This window comes from Capsicum annuum, chromosome 4 (assembly GCF_002878395.1).
Source record: "Capsicum annuum cultivar UCD-10X-F1 chromosome 4, UCD10Xv1.1, whole genome shotgun sequence".
NCBI classification, from domain to species: domain Eukaryota; kingdom Viridiplantae; phylum Streptophyta; class Magnoliopsida; order Solanales; family Solanaceae; genus Capsicum; species Capsicum annuum.
Genome location: NC_061114.1, coordinates 198,194,379 through 198,210,179, shown reverse-complemented (window position 1 = coordinate 198,210,179; position 15,801 = coordinate 198,194,379). Strand labels below are relative to the sequence as shown.

Genomic DNA, 15,801 nt, shown 5'->3' with positions numbered 1-15,801 from the left:
TATATATATATATATATATATATACACACACACACACACACATATTTGTTTGAATATTTATTTTTTCTGTAATACATATGTATATATATGTTTTAGTTAAATACATATATTTTTTACCATAACGCTGAATATATAAATATTTTTAATAGATGAATATGCATATTTATTTGTTCAGTAAATACATATATATTCATAATACCTTAAATTAACCAAGTTCAGTAAGATAATTGCAAGATTTAAACTATAAAAGTTCAATAACAAGTTCAAAATTTAGAATCATATTACTCTCAGTGAAAAAGATTCAGTAAATATTTTTTGACTAAATACATTTGAAAATTTATCATTTGTTTTATTTTCTACATGAACATCTATTGTGACCTTTACAATAATTTTTGTTCTTCTTTTCTAATATATCTTTTTCTGATTTATCACGATCCTTCTTTGGTGGTCTTCCAGGGGACCGCTTGTATTTTAGGGGTAAAACAGCCTCCCCCATTATTTTTTTGAAAATTATCCAGTCATCTTTATGTGGTAGAGAATAAACTGGGAGATCATATATTCTCAAGACGGTTTTTGACTTGTATAGATTAGAGCAATATGGCCCCTTCTTAAAATTCTTGCTATTAAGAACTACATAAACATGAACACACTGTATCTCATCTAATTAGAATGCATTTCAAGGACATTTTTTTGCTTAAGACAAACAATAAAATGTTTCTTCTTGTCGTGGACTATATAGACATACTCTGATGCAGTTATAACCTGAAATTATTAAAACAAAACTAATTAGTAAAATAAAAATAATTTGACAGTTATAATAGATACAGATTGACAAATGTATTTTTCAATCTCACCATATGTATATTGCAAGTTCGAAAATATATATTTCTGTCATGCATATATATTTTCATTACAGAACATATTTTCTTTAATTTCTTATTTGTATATGACCATATACTTTATACAACAAATGAAAATACTATTATATATAACATGATTACATAAATTTCATCATACCTTCATATGTGTACGTTCTGCTTCATTCTATTGTAGAATTTCTTGAAATTTATCAATAAGATCCGTAAAAGTATACAACACCTGTTGTCTGTTTTCACAGTTTCGTCTACCAAACATCAATCTAACTTCCTCTAATAAATCATATATTGGTAGTTCTCCAGCCGATACCAGTGCATCATTAATTCACTCAACAATGTTTGATGTCAAAGTCCATCCCCTATGAACTGATGCATATGATCTAACTCACTTATCGTATCCCGTCAATTTCAAGTAATTCTTCACTCTAACATCAACTGTCTTCACTTACTCCATTAACTTGTGAAATTAAGTGTTTGAATATGATTTTGCCATGGTATAAAATATATCCGATAATGCATGATGTGATTTTCTAAAAAAATTTCATATGTCCCCATAGATGCCACATATATGCATAATGTGGTACATCATTGTACACGTCACTAGCTTTTATGATGCTTGTATTAAGATCAGAAACTACGCACATATATTTTCTTTCACCATATGCTTTCTTCAGATTCTCAAAGAATCAAGTCCAAGATGCATCATTTTCAGAATCAAGTACACCATAGTTCAAAGAAAATATATGTCCTGCATGTTGAAAAATACATATAAGCATACATGATTTTTTACATGTAAAATAATACACATGTATATTATAAATACATACAGCTGGAAAGATACTAGACTTCCAGTGCACAAATACTGCATATGTATATTTTAAATACATATAGCTGACAACATATATAACGGCCACTGATGACATAAACATAACACATATGTATATTATAAATACATATAGCTGAAAACATATTTAAAGTCAAATACATTTCTAGTATATCTTACCGGCTTCATCTATGATGCATGTAGCTACAAAAGTGCCAGTATACAGTCCCCTGAGATGACTTGCATCAACAATTATGACAAGTTTACAATGATTGAATCCTTGGATTAATGCAGTTAGTGCTACAAATATATTTAAAAACTCATTGTCTTCATGTTTTTTCATTCTATGTGAACCTGGATAACTAGTGTTCAACACATGTATGTATGCAGGTAGTTTCTCGTATGATGCTGATGATTTCCCTCTTAACTCTTCAAGTGCTTGTTTCTTATCTCGCCAACACATAATATATGTTAAATCCATACTCATGCCTTCCTTAATGTCACTTTTGATATTAGCTGCACTATATTTTTATTTGTGGCTTTTAAATTTTGGTTTGACTATACCACCAATCAACTTACTAGTAGCATGCAATTTAGGATAAATCTTATCTTTGATCAGATAAGTATGTTCTGGTAAAAATTCTCTCACAGTAAACATTTCAGATTCGCCGATACCAGATGTACGAAATAAAAATCCACTGAATCTGCACAATAATGTATAACTACAAACAAAACAAATTCATATGCTCAAATACAATTAACCAACTTGGAAAAGAAAAAATTAAATGCATAATACACTTACCAGGTTTTACTAGATCTTACAGATAGTGATTGAAATTTCTCCCGAATTGTATAATCCTTCATCACCGACTTTAATACACTTTTCGACACATAAACTTGTTCAACCTCAATATGTTTGTGATGTGGGCCCGAGATAATAACTCTAATTATATCCATTTCAAATACATCCAAATATTCTTCTGAAGCAGAAACAAATAATGCTCTTTGAGTACTTGTATTTATCACGTTACTCGCAGTAACAGACATCTTTATACTTTTAGCATTACACAATGATGAACTTACCAATGTGCTGAAAGTATCCTTGTCAGAAACACTTACATACAAAGGCAAAATACTCATATCCTTTAACTCATTTTTTTTTGCATAATATATATAGACCTTCAAACCTATGTCATTACGTATTAGCCCTGCAATATCTGTTAATTGATATTCTATTTGAATGCATTTGAAGGTCAAATCTACATCAATATGAGAAGCCAATAGCGTGTACAGTTGGTTATACGTAGCGTTTATACTCAACAATATCGCATCACTGATGTAATCTTCATATTGTTGTTCATATGTTCATCTAACAAGTGTTTAACAAGAATAGGTATGCTTCCTATTGTCAATCTCCAGATAACTACAAAACAGTAAAAATAAAATTAAATCTCAAATACGTACTATATACAACAACTAATTCGTATATACAAAACTGCAAAATGAATTTAAACAAAAACATTTTTTTAGTCGAACACTAGTTATCCTAAACTAAAATTCAAATTTAACGTATAAAAATTGCATCTCAGCTTTCAAATAATAGAACAAAAAGAGCAAATTTGAAATTGAAAAAAAAAATCGCTTAAACCATTTTTTACGAGAACTGATAAAATTCATGTACAATCTCAAATTTTTGAATCCTACGACTGTTACACAAATCCATTACATGTTTTTCAATAATTTTCGCACTTTAATTTTATGAAAACCATAAATAGAATAGAATTTGTTGACCAATACCTGTAATTGGACTGTTGTATTTTCTGTCTTTTCTTCAAATTTTAGTCGATCAACAAAAAAAATAACATGAAGGAAAATGTTTTTGAATTTGAATCTGTATTTTGAATTTGATTTGAATTGCTGATTATGAAAAACGTTTTTTGAATTTCAATTAGTAGCTGTAATTTAACAGTTGTGGTAAAAAAAGAGTTTTATAAGGTAAAGGATTCTGTAAAATTAAATGTGCCATAAATTATTGAATAATTTTTTTCCCTATTTAACTCAAACAAGTTAGCATTAAATTAGGAAGGGAATCTCTAATTGTATATGTATTTAAATAGCAACAGTTTACTCAAATACAAAATACATATTGCTATTTTTTGTAATTTTGAAACTGTTGCTATAAAAGTTACAATTAAGACTCTATAATTGCTATTTCTGAAATTTTTTCATAAAAAAATATAATAGATATAAAAACATTTAGGACATATGTATCGCTAATAATCTGACCGCAAATGTATCACCCATACATTGTTAATAAATTATAGTATCAGAAATCTAACGGCAAAATGTATCACGTATACACTGTCAACAAATGTATCACCCATATACTAATAACAAAAGTATCATTCATTTGGATCACCATTACACTATGAAAATGTATCGAGAAATTAATATTTTTATATATGTATCAAGCGCATTAACAAAAAAAGTATGTATTACCTATATGTATCATCAACAAATTTCATACCCGATTCAATGAAAAATTAGGGATCTGCTCTAATTTCTCCTAATTTTTCATGTCCATGTCCGATTCTTGATTTATTGCATCAAAATCTTCTATAAGAACCTTCATCTTTTTGGAGTCATTGCGGTGTTTTGACCTATTTTTAAGACAATTTTCTTCTGTGTAATCAAAGTTATCCAGAGTAAAATCCACAATTTGGTGACTTGTAGGAACACTTTTTTGTGTTTCAATTTGAAAAATTTCCAAACTAAATGAGGGTGAATCTTCATTAGCCATTGAAAATCAAAAAAATTAACACAACAATAATTAAAGCATATAAGAATAATGATCTGTGTTGTTAAATATTAACTTAAAATTCACTTAAATAATTAGCTCACTTTTTTGAAATAACTGAAAAAATTTATAATTTAATGTAGTACATTGACAGTTTGAAGAAGATGAAGTAATGGAGATGGAAGATGTTTCAACGGATGATAATTTGATAGAGATTTTAGGGGAGAAAATCTTTGAAAAAAAATTTGGCGGGTGGAGTACAAATCGAATGTGGAATTTTGTTGATATGTATCAAGATTAAAATAGTAAATCAGGGATTTTAAGTAATTATTTAAAAAATAAGAAATTTTGAGTAATATAATCTCTTAAGTTTGTGATTTGTCTAATTTATCCAAATAAGTATGACCAAACTAATTATGAGCTCGTTTGGATAGGATTAAAATCTGATCAAATCAACTTTTAAACCTTTTTTTAGCCTTTTTAGGTATTTGATGAAATAAAAAAATGCTTAAAAAAACAAAAAGTGAGAAACTGTACACCTCTATCTTTTTATTTTAGATTAAAATTTCTAGTTGCTTAAAAACCCAATTATACGTGCAAGTCAGAGAGAGAATAATACTCTTTCCATTTTATTTTAGTTATCTCTCTTTCTAAAAATATTTATTTCGATTTAATTGTCCCTTATATGAAATCAAGATTATTTTATTATATTTTTTTAATACTATCCTCAATATTAAATGACTAAACAAAGTGTATTTTACTCAAATTTATATTCAAAGCATAATTAATAAGTCTAATTTGATAAAATAAATTCATAATAAATTTTTTCTTACCGGGAATATCAAGTAAAAAAACCCAACTATTTTAAAACCAAAAAAATACTAAAAGTTGTTGATTTAACTAAATTTGATGAAAATATTTACCTTTTTATCTAAACCACTACCAAATTTAAAATGACGTTTATATTATGTGTTGGAAAAACGAATTCTAAGTGAAGTTAAGAGCTTAAAGAGTTAGAGAGTCCATTGATTTGTTGGGTTTCCATTTCTTAAAATCCAATTGTTTTGCCGTTTCGACCCTTTTCAATTTCAAGCTTGGGTTCTTGTTATGAAAACTATGTTGTCTCGGATATCTAGGTTTCGACATACTGCCAAATATGGCTTGCCTTCTTTGCTACCAATAGCTTCAGCACCCCACCCTCATTTCTTTGAAAACTCTCTCTTTAGTTCAGTTGGAATTTCTAAACATGACGAAGCAGTTTTTACTGCTAACAAGGTAACCAACCCCACCTTAAATCTTTGAAAATTTCCTATTTGGGTATTAGGTAATTTCATTTATATGTAAAACTTTTGCTGCTATTATCAGTACAGTAGCAATGAAATCAAGATTTGATATATGAAAGGTGTTTCCTTATGTGATAACTAAATAAGAAATTGAGTTTAAGGGTGTGTGTGGCTTAGTGGTCAGTGAAATGAGTTGAACATCGTGAGGTCTAAGGCGATTTCATCCCATTTGTTCTATCCTTCTTGGATAGAGTTACCTGTTAGTTGTGGTTGGTGGGAGGTGACTGGTATAATTAGTCGAGCTACTATTCTCAGCATAGTAGCCCTGAAATCAAGATTTGACATATGAATGATGTTTTCTTTAGACTCTCATGTGATGCCTTATGCCTATATTAGATTTCTATTTGGTATTAAGAAATTCATCTTTATTTGAATTTTGCTGCTATTCTTAGTATAATTGTCCTGAAATCAAGATTTGATACACGAAAGGTGTTGTCTTTAGATTCTAATGTGATGCCTAAATTAGATTTTCTTAGACAAGTGTTTAGTGGTCATAGAAAATGTTATTAAAGCTAGAGGGAAATGCCCTCAAACACGCCCAATGCTTTGGCAGTGGCAGTATCAAAGTCTGGTAGTTAAGTCACCTGAATGGGTGTCCAAGTTGGTTGAGCAGGGGATCTCCCTAATGGGGAGTCTCGGGTTCGAAACCCCTATATGATTTTTTGTTTGAACTCGTCATAGGGGCTTGCCAAGTGGGGTTTACCTCTCCTGTGTGGTTTGCGGGCTTTACCCTGTCCGCGCCCAAAGGAAAGTGGCTGCGAGTTCCCTATTCATAACGAAAGCATGGTATTTAAGTCAAGAAGGGTAGAAGAGCGGGCCCATTTTCCATAAAGTTTGGAACTATGCACCTAGTGACCTTGGGAATTCTCAGTTTTCAAGTAAAAGAAGTTCTTAAATGCTTTCATCCAATGATACCAAAAGAATCAAACTCAGTATACTATTTTTGCCTAAAGAGTGCTGAAAATATTGAGTGAAGAGGAGGTGAACAAGAAAAGAAGCCATATGGTTGACAGAATCACATTTATACAGGATTTCTCCTGCCTTTTTTTGGCTATCTGTATGAATAATCCAAGAAAAGAGTGATAGATGCTGTGTCTCTGACTTCCTTCACTTAGATGAGTCGACCACATTGTTGCTTCTTTGTCGAACTCACGTTTTTATTCACTCTGATGTTAGAACAATAACCTTCCTGGTTCACCACTTGACATTATCAAATTAAAATGTGGGCAATTGTTTTATAGCTAGAGTCTTTTTTGTAGAAACATAGGACCCTTTCACTCGTAAAGTCTCAAGATAACTAAGAGGATATATTATGTGTTTTATTCTGCCTAAACTAGTTAGAATGCCTACCAAAGAAGTGCTTTTGTTAATGAATTTGAGGTATGAGGCTCTGGAATCAGAAAATCTTGTACTCCACGCCCTGCTTATCCATCTAAAATTTCATAATACCCTTTACTTGAACTGTCTAGGAGATATAAACATAATGTGTGGAACTCAGTGCTTGACGACGATATAGTTTGTTGCATTCATTATTAACCATTGCAACACAAAATTTCTATAAACAAGAGGAAATTAGCTTACTATTCACTTGAAGAAAATCTTGTTTAGTCAAGTAGATCACATATGATTTTGAAGCTTAGATAGTAGATCCCAAGGCTACTTTCTTCTTGGGTTGATAACCGTGGTGTCTCGGCCAGCTTGTGGGCACCTCGGCTAATTCTACAAGATACTTGTCATCTCCCACCTGTAACATGTACAGGGTAACTCTACCGTCCAAGAAGAAATCACCCAGTGTTTTAGTCTTTGCTGGGATTTTTAGATCCGAAGGCTGCTTGTTAAATAATACTTTCGAAATGGCGAACATTTTAGCAGCATCAAAATCCTTTGTGATTTTTATGGTAGCCATGCTAGCGGATCTATATGCATTTGAGTGAAAGAAGTCCTTCTCTAACGTATCTCGATCAGAGCATTTCGAGTACCAATAACATGTTTAGGTTTCTCCTCTTACTGCAGGCACTTCAAGTTTCCCAACATTACTCCTGTTCCTTTCATATGTTGATGCCTCAGTAGAAAGAACTTATACATTCCTTGTGTTTAGTGTTAGTGCATAGCATGTTTATATACCTTAAATCATTGAATTTCCATAGTGGAAATGGATTTGACCCACTTTCTCTAAAGTGAGAGGTTCTTATAACTTTTGGCAGAGGAAGTTCTGCTAGGTTTTACCCATAGTTTGTAAATTAGGGTTCAACATGTGAAATCAGAACATGAATAGTTCCAGTCCTATTTCATATCCAGGTTGAACCTATGTTTTCTCTTATCTTCTAATTTTTTCTTTTGACTTCCCTTTCACCATTTTGCTTCATCTTAACTGTGATATTGTGGGATACTCAGCTTTACTTGGCGGCTACTTTCTACGTATAGACATTTAAGTGGTGTATAATTTGTTTAAATGCTATCACAACTTGGCCTATTCCTTTTTTTATTAAATGGTCAGGTAATTTTATACATATCAGCGTGCCAAGTTACCGTAAAGAGTACAAAAAGTTTTACTTGTGTAAATCTACATAATAAAGGAGCCTAACAAGTCCATAAACTCTGTCCAGTTAGTTACAAAATCATTTTGTGCCAGTATAATAAATTCCGAATACGTATATATTTGACAAAAAATATAAACTTTTCTTCCCTAGAAAATATCTTCTAATTCTTTCAAGCCACACTTTCCAAATGATGCATAGAGGACTGAGTTTACATATGTTCTTCAGCTGCTTGTTGACATTCTGTGCCTACCAGACTATTATAAGTAAAACATTCAAGCTTTGAGCATCACCTAATGAACTCCAAAGACATTCAATAATAAGGTCCATATCTGCCAAGTAATATAGACTAAGGTTGCCCATCACTCCCTCGCTCTTTTTTGAAGGCCCTTTCAATTCTCTTTCGAGTATGCTTCCTCCATAAGAATACTGAACGCCCAGCTTCACAGAGCAGCTCTCTCCCCAGCCCGCAGCATAGTGTGGAATCTGGATCCTTTCATCGAGCACCATTTCTTTTAGATAGAAAGGTGTTCTGACTCTATTGGATCAAGTCATAACCTAAGCCCTTTACTAGTAGACTACTATGGAGAGACTATTTCAGAGATTGGACTCTCTTACTGTGATTAGCTCCTACCAGTAAGAAGTTGTTCCCGAGCCAGGTTCCCTGACCCACGTGTTTCTAGCCGGGCCTAAATGGATGAATGAAGAAGCGCGCCCAGGTAGATAAAGAAATGGACCTTGGGCCTAACTCAACCTCAAAAGCTAGCTCATGAAGGGAGGATTGCCCAACACCATATAAGGAGACCAAGGACCCTTTAACCCACCGATGTGGGACTCCAACACCCCCCGCACGTCTAGGGCAGGGCTGGACATCTGGAGCGTAGACAATATAAGACGGGGGGCTCAACATCGGAAACAATGAATTGGGTGAGCCTGACTCTAATACCATTATAAAGAAATGGACCTTGGGCCTAACTCAACCTCAAAAGCTAGCTTGTGAGGGGAGGATTGCCCAAGACCATATAAGGAGACCAAGGACCCTTTAACCCACCGATGTGGGACTCCAACAAGAAAAAGTCAATAACCTTCTCAATAGTCCTCTAACTGAAAATATTAGTAGAAACCTTACCAACAGATTGTTTATGAGTAGCAAATTTGAAAGTATGAGAAAATTAAACTTTATTTTACCAATAACCAAGAAACTCCTAGGGGCTAGTGGTGTACCATTTGAACTCGGTGGATATTGGGCCTGCCAATTCCTTCTCTTGTCCTCTTTTTTCGTTTTCTTCTTTCTTCTTTCTTCTAACTTGTGCCTTCTATTGCTTTTGTTATTATCAAGAACTGTTTTAATTTTTACTCTTCATGTCTAAGAATTTATAGTTCCTGAAACTTTTTTTGCAAAAGAAGAATATCATTAGAAACTCTAAGACATGCTACACATAAAAAAGGGCAGCCCAGTGCACTAAAGCTACCGCTATGCGCGGTGTCCAGAGAAGGGCCCTACCACAAGGGTGTATCGTACGCAACCTTACCTTGCATTTCTGCCAGAGGCTGTTTCCAAGGCTTGAACCAATGACCTCTTGGTCGCATGACAACAACTTTACTAGTTACTTCAAGGCTCCCCTTCTAAGACATGCTACACATGTAAAAGTAAAATATACAAGAGAACAACAAGTCAAATTATCCGAAATTGACTTCGAGTGTCTCTGTTGTGTAATAATATTTCATATACTTACTGTAATTTCCCAACTTCAAATGATTTATTTTTAGTAATATTTGCTTGTTATGTGAATACTCCTTGTAACACGTGTAACATGTTGACTTAAAATGCTTTTCATTTCATTAGGGGTGTGCATCGATCGGTTCAGTTCAGTTTTATGTATTATCGGTTCAATTTATTTGTGTTAGATTTTTAAATATGTTAAACCAACAACCAAGCCAATAAGATATTTTTATCGATTTTCGGTTTATTAGTTTTTAGTCCTTAACGGTTCTATTTTCGGTTTAACCGACAAGAAAATAATTATAAAATAGAAATAGTAGCAACTAACATGAAAAGAAAATGAATCTTTGTTGCAGCCAAAATCCAACATGTGTTTTAATTGACAAGAATCTTCAAGCTTGAATAGGTTTTCAAGAAATTAAATAGCTTTATAGCTTTATAGAAATTAATGTGTGTGTGTATATATATATACATACATATATATATATATATAGAGAGAGAGAGAGTAGGGGTAAAATATTAATTTAGTATATTCTTATTGGGTTATTATTTAACCGATAATCCAAGAAGAGAAAACCAAAACCAAACCAATAACCCAACAAAAATAAATTTATAAATCCATTAAAAAATCGTTAACTCAACAATCCAATAACAATGAACCAATAGCATTTTTATCGCTTCGGTTTTTGCACACCCCTACATTTCATTTTTGAGTAAACAGAAGAGTTTAAAAGTAAAATGAAGGTTAAATTTTAGTATGCAACGCAATACTTTGTTTAACACCGTAATTCATGTTGAGGTTTTTGTAATTCTTTAAACTGAAGGACATCCTTTGAATATTTTCAATCAAGCAAGGAGTTCAGTGTAATTGACTCTCAAAAGAACTTGCACAAGTTAATTTCCGTGAGTAAGCCATCGTCGTTCCGAATTTTCCATGGATCCCTTATGCTTCATCAATTTGTACTGCAATTGGTACATTTTTAACAAATATATATTGCACATCTTCATTTTAATTTTTTCATGTTTTATGTTCATAGAAGGGGAGCCTTGGACTAACTGCCTCCAGAGCCTTGGAAACAGCCTCTGGCAGAAATGCAAGGTAAGGCTGCGTACAATACACCCTTGCGGTGGGACCCTTCCCCGGACCCTGCTCATAGCGGAAGCTCTAGTGCACCAGGCTGCCTTTTTTATGTTTTATGTTCATAATTTCTTTTTCAACGGTTCCAGTTTCCCATTGAATAGATTATGTATTAATCTTTTGATTGGTATAAATTATATATTATTTATTGCTCATGAAAACCTTTCTTGTCGTGAAGTTTGAGTCTCCTGTCAATATGGCACAAGGAGAAACAAGTTTGTTCTCTCCAAGTAAAAAGTGATGTTTGAATACATTGTCCCTTGATTCATCGTCTAAATCAGCTTGTTTTTTTTTATTATTATCATTTATCTATGTTTATGCTTCTGTGCTGTACTATGTGTTTGTTTGATATCTCGTAACTTGAGCCGGGGGTCTTTCGGAAACAGCCTTTCTACTTCATCAGAGGTAGAGGTATGGACTGCGTACATCTTACCCCCCCCAGACCCCACAAAGTGGGAATACACTGGGTTTGTTGTTGTTGTTGTTGTATCTATGTTTATGCAAAGTGGTCTGGTGAAACTGTGCTTCTTAAATATCTAAGTTTCAATAAATTGGCATTTGGCAATTTTTCTTCATTAGTGGATCATGGTCTCAGTTTTGCTACTCAACAAATACGTCTCATTCTCAGAACCCTTTCGTGTCGGACTACCTCATCAAAACACTGGGATTCTCAAGACATGAAGCAAATTCTGTAGCTGCCAAGTTGAACAGTGTGAAATGTCCTAAGAATCCTGATTTGGTAATCAACTTCTTCAAAGAGATGGGTTTAAAACGGAGAAAGATCAAGAAATTAGTTTCTATTACACCGAGACTGCTTTATTCTAATGTGAACAGAACCCTTAAACCCAAGTTTGAGTGTCTGCAAAAAGCTGGGGTATCTGGATCTGACCTAGTTGATCTCTTCCTAGCTGACGGAAAAGTTTTGTATAAAGCAGTAGGTTCTCATGTGAGGCCTAATTTGGATTATCTTAGGAAACTAATTAGTAGTGAGGAAACTTTGGTTAAACTTATAAAGAAATCACCCAAGATACTTGCTGTCGATGGTCCAAAAAGATTTGAACCCAAAATATTGTTGTTGCAAAAATTTGGGTTTTCAAATGCCAAAATTGAGAAGCTTTTACTCCAGAGACCAGGTATACTTTTTCAAAATCCTGAGTGGCTAGAGGAGATATTGCATAGAGTTGAAAAGGATTTACAGATTTCTCCCAAATCTGGAATGTTTGTATATGGAGTTCTTGCAGCTATTTCACTTCGTAAGTCAGCAGTGGAAAAGAAAATGAGAGTTTTCAGGAGTTGTGGATGGTGTGATCTGGATATAATGACTGTGTTCAGAAAGCAACCCCTCTGTTTGGGTATGTCAGAAGCTAGAATTCGGCGAGCATTGGACTTTTTCATGAGGAGACTCGGAATCAAATCAGAATTCTTGGTTAGTAATCCTGCGCTTATAATGCTTAGCTTGGACAAGAGAGTGATTCCAAGAATTGAAGTACTGAAAGTTTTAAACGAGAAGAAGTTGAATCAGAAGATATCTTTTGCTCAAGCTATGTATATATCTGAATCTACGTTTTGTTCAGAATTCGTGCTTCCGTACAAGGATGAGGTACCTAATCTCTATGAGTCATATATGACACGCGTGAGACGTTAAGAGACATGACAGTCAAATGAGGTGTGGTCTTCATCTTTATGGCTCATACTCATGTCTTTCTGTCAAATGAATTTTGTTTCTTCAGGTCTTTCTTGTTTTGTGTTGAAATTATCACTATTTGTTCCTCTCCATCCTGCTTATATCCGTTTGATCCTTTTCAGTTCCGACTAAGCTTGAATTGAACAATCTTGTTCTGATCTTCCCCGCCCCTTTGTCCGTGCAATTAAATGTAGCTATATATGACTCGTTGAGTCCTTCGGTTATCGTGTGTTCTCCAATTTTTCTTCTGGACAGAGTGCTTTGCTTGTTTTTGGACTCCATCTAGACTGGAGATGTAACAGCTAGTTGCATGTAAAGAGGTTGTTTGTGGCAACTTTTGTTTGCAATACTCTTTGTTGAAGATGGAGTTGCACAAGTCCTTTGCCATGGTTCCTTTGTTCCTGTGGTGATGCAAATCAAATGAAGCAACCTTGGCCTTACAGACCTTGCAACAGCTACATAACAATGTGACCCATATTTTTAAGTTACTTTTTCGTTTTCCACCGGGTGTTTCTTTCATTTCATTTTTACAATGTGTCCAATCAAACACGCATCTCTACACTATATGTGTCCAATCAAACACTCATCTCATGAATAGGGAGAGTGACTATACAGTAAAATAATGGTAACTTCTTTTCATCAGTCATATAATTATGTTTTCTGATAGAAAAATCACAAAACTTTCACCTTACATATCCAAAAATTGAAAAACTCAAGTCCTGATGGACAACTTTTTCACTCTTTATTTTTATTTTTTTTAAAAAAAGTTGAACTAGTATAAAATCAATAACTACAAGAGAATGCACTCGATGTAACTCAAAATCCATATACAAAGGCTAAAAGAACACTCACCGCACCTTATATTATTTGGCACATCCCTCAACCAATTATTGCTTGGTTTTCTTTTTTGGTTTTCCTTCCAATGTTTAGTTCCCGCATTGGAGTCCGACTAATTCGAATTCGCGCCGGGTAGGCTCTATGCGAGGGAAACGCTCCCTACCATGGATTTTTTCATACCCAGGACAATTATTGCTTGATATTAAAAAGAATCTTGACAAATAAATAAAAAAAGCAAGGCTTTTACCCGTCAAAGGTTGGATTTTCTAACATTTTTTTCTGAAAGTGGAATTTGAGGACTGTTTTCGAAAGATGCTCAGTTCTGCTATGTGGCTTGAAATCAATTTCTTCCAAAAGAATGGTTTTGATAATACCCAAATCAACAACATTGTTTCCAAATCACCCGATGTACTTTTCTATAAGGTAGACAAAACCCTTCAACCAAAACTCGTGATTTTGCAAGAAATTGGACTTTCTAGCAAAGATTTGTATAAGTTTCTAATGGAGAATTATGGTTTTTCAGGAAAGGTTTGGCTACTTCTATTAGACGTTTATTTGACTATCTTAGAAATTTATTGGGTAGTGATGAAAATATTGTTAAGATTATAAAAAAGAATTCTTGGTTGTTTAGATATAATTTTACTTAGACAATGACGTCTAATGTGTTATTGCTACAAAGAGGGGGACTTTCAGATGAGAAAATTAGGAAGTTTATATTGCAGAATCCAATGCGGATAACGCGAAATCGTGGATGGATTGAGGATGTTATTCATAGAGTGGAAAAGTACCTTGGAATCCCCCGTGATTCGGGTATGTTCTTCTATGGAATTACTGCCATTTTTTCGGTTGGTAAAGAAGATTGATGTTTATAAAAGTTTTGGTTGGTCTGATGAAAATATAAGGACCATGATAAGAAAGCATCCTTCTTGTAGGCGAAAATCTGTAAGAAGTCAACTTTTCTCATGAATGAAGTTGGTTTCACTTCAGAGTATTTGGCATCTCGTTCTGTTTCTAGTACTAATGCCGTAGTTTGGAGAAGAGTGTGATTCCAAGGATATAGGGTCCTGAAAATTTTGAATGAAAAGCATCTCAAAAGAGGTGTGGGGTTATTCACTGCTGTTACCATGACGCCATCAAAGTTTATGGGAGCATATTTGCTGCCTTACAAGGATAAAATACCCATTGTATATGAATCATACATGAAAAGTGTCGGATGAACAGATATTATCAATTTCCACCTGTTGAGAGGTAAACAATTTTTCCTTATGGTTGTTATCTGGTCTTCTTTTTCCATTTTTGTTGTTGCTGTAGTTTATTTTATTTTGGTCCTTTTTTAAAATTAGGGACTGTGTCACTGTTACACTAGATATTGTATTGCCATTATCTGATTGCGCAATTTGAAATGAAAAGTAATTCTTTGTTGAAGCCACTGGTAATTAAGGTATTCTACACTCTACTCATATTGACAAAAAGCCTGCACTAGTTGAATGCATTGAGGTTTGATTCAATCTGCACTAGTCGAGGGTCTAGTGGAAACAACCTCTTTATCTCTGAGGTAGGGATAACGTTTGCTTACACTCTCTACTCTCCAAACCCCACTTTGTCGGATTATACCGGGGGTTGTTGTTGTTATTGTTTGATCTCGACTTTCTCTTCCTTTTATGGAGCCACCTTTTGCTTTTTCATTTATAACCAAGAGGAATGTCCAAGGACCAACGGCGCATGGGTTGAAACTTGGTAGATGACGGATATTTGCATGATTTTTCTGTGCTCAAATCATGTACCAGGTCAAGAAATTTCACTTTGGAAGTGAAGCTTCTTGTCTTACTTTTGAACATGCCTGATTGTATGAATGTCGTTTTACTTTTCCCAGTTGAGATATCTTATTATTGCTTTTCGAATTATGTGAAGCATCTAACTTGGCCTCGAAAATTGCTACCTGGGAAAGAGCTACCTACATAAGTAGAGTGAAAGCTATCCAGAGTGGAGCCGTTGAGGACGACGGATGCGGAGCGTGGTGGTTTGTTATGGTCCATTGCAAAGT

At 33.8% G+C, this 15,801-nt stretch overlaps 1 protein-coding gene across 3 annotated transcripts; it reads left to right on the top strand.

The window, feature by feature from the left end:
* Positions 1–5,382: 5,382 nt before the first annotated feature.
* On the top strand, positions 5,383–13,144 carry LOC107867593. Of its 3 annotated transcripts, none has more exons than XM_016713904.2 (2): positions 5,383–5,770; positions 11,865–13,144. In XM_016713904.2, the coding sequence occupies exons 1-2, from the start codon at positions 5,603–5,605 to the stop codon at positions 12,879–12,881; spliced, it is 1,185 nt and encodes a 394-aa protein (XP_016569390.2). In that variant the 5' UTR covers positions 5,383–5,602; the 3' UTR covers positions 12,882–13,144. The 3 variants fall into 3 exon arrangements, with proteins under 3 accessions (XP_016569390.2, XP_016569389.2, XP_016569391.2); XM_016713903.2 differs by having other exon boundaries at positions 5,466–5,770; positions 11,832–13,144; XM_016713905.2 differs by having other exon boundaries at positions 5,467–5,770; positions 11,816–13,144.
* The last annotated feature ends 2,657 nt before the right edge of the window (positions 13,145–15,801 follow it).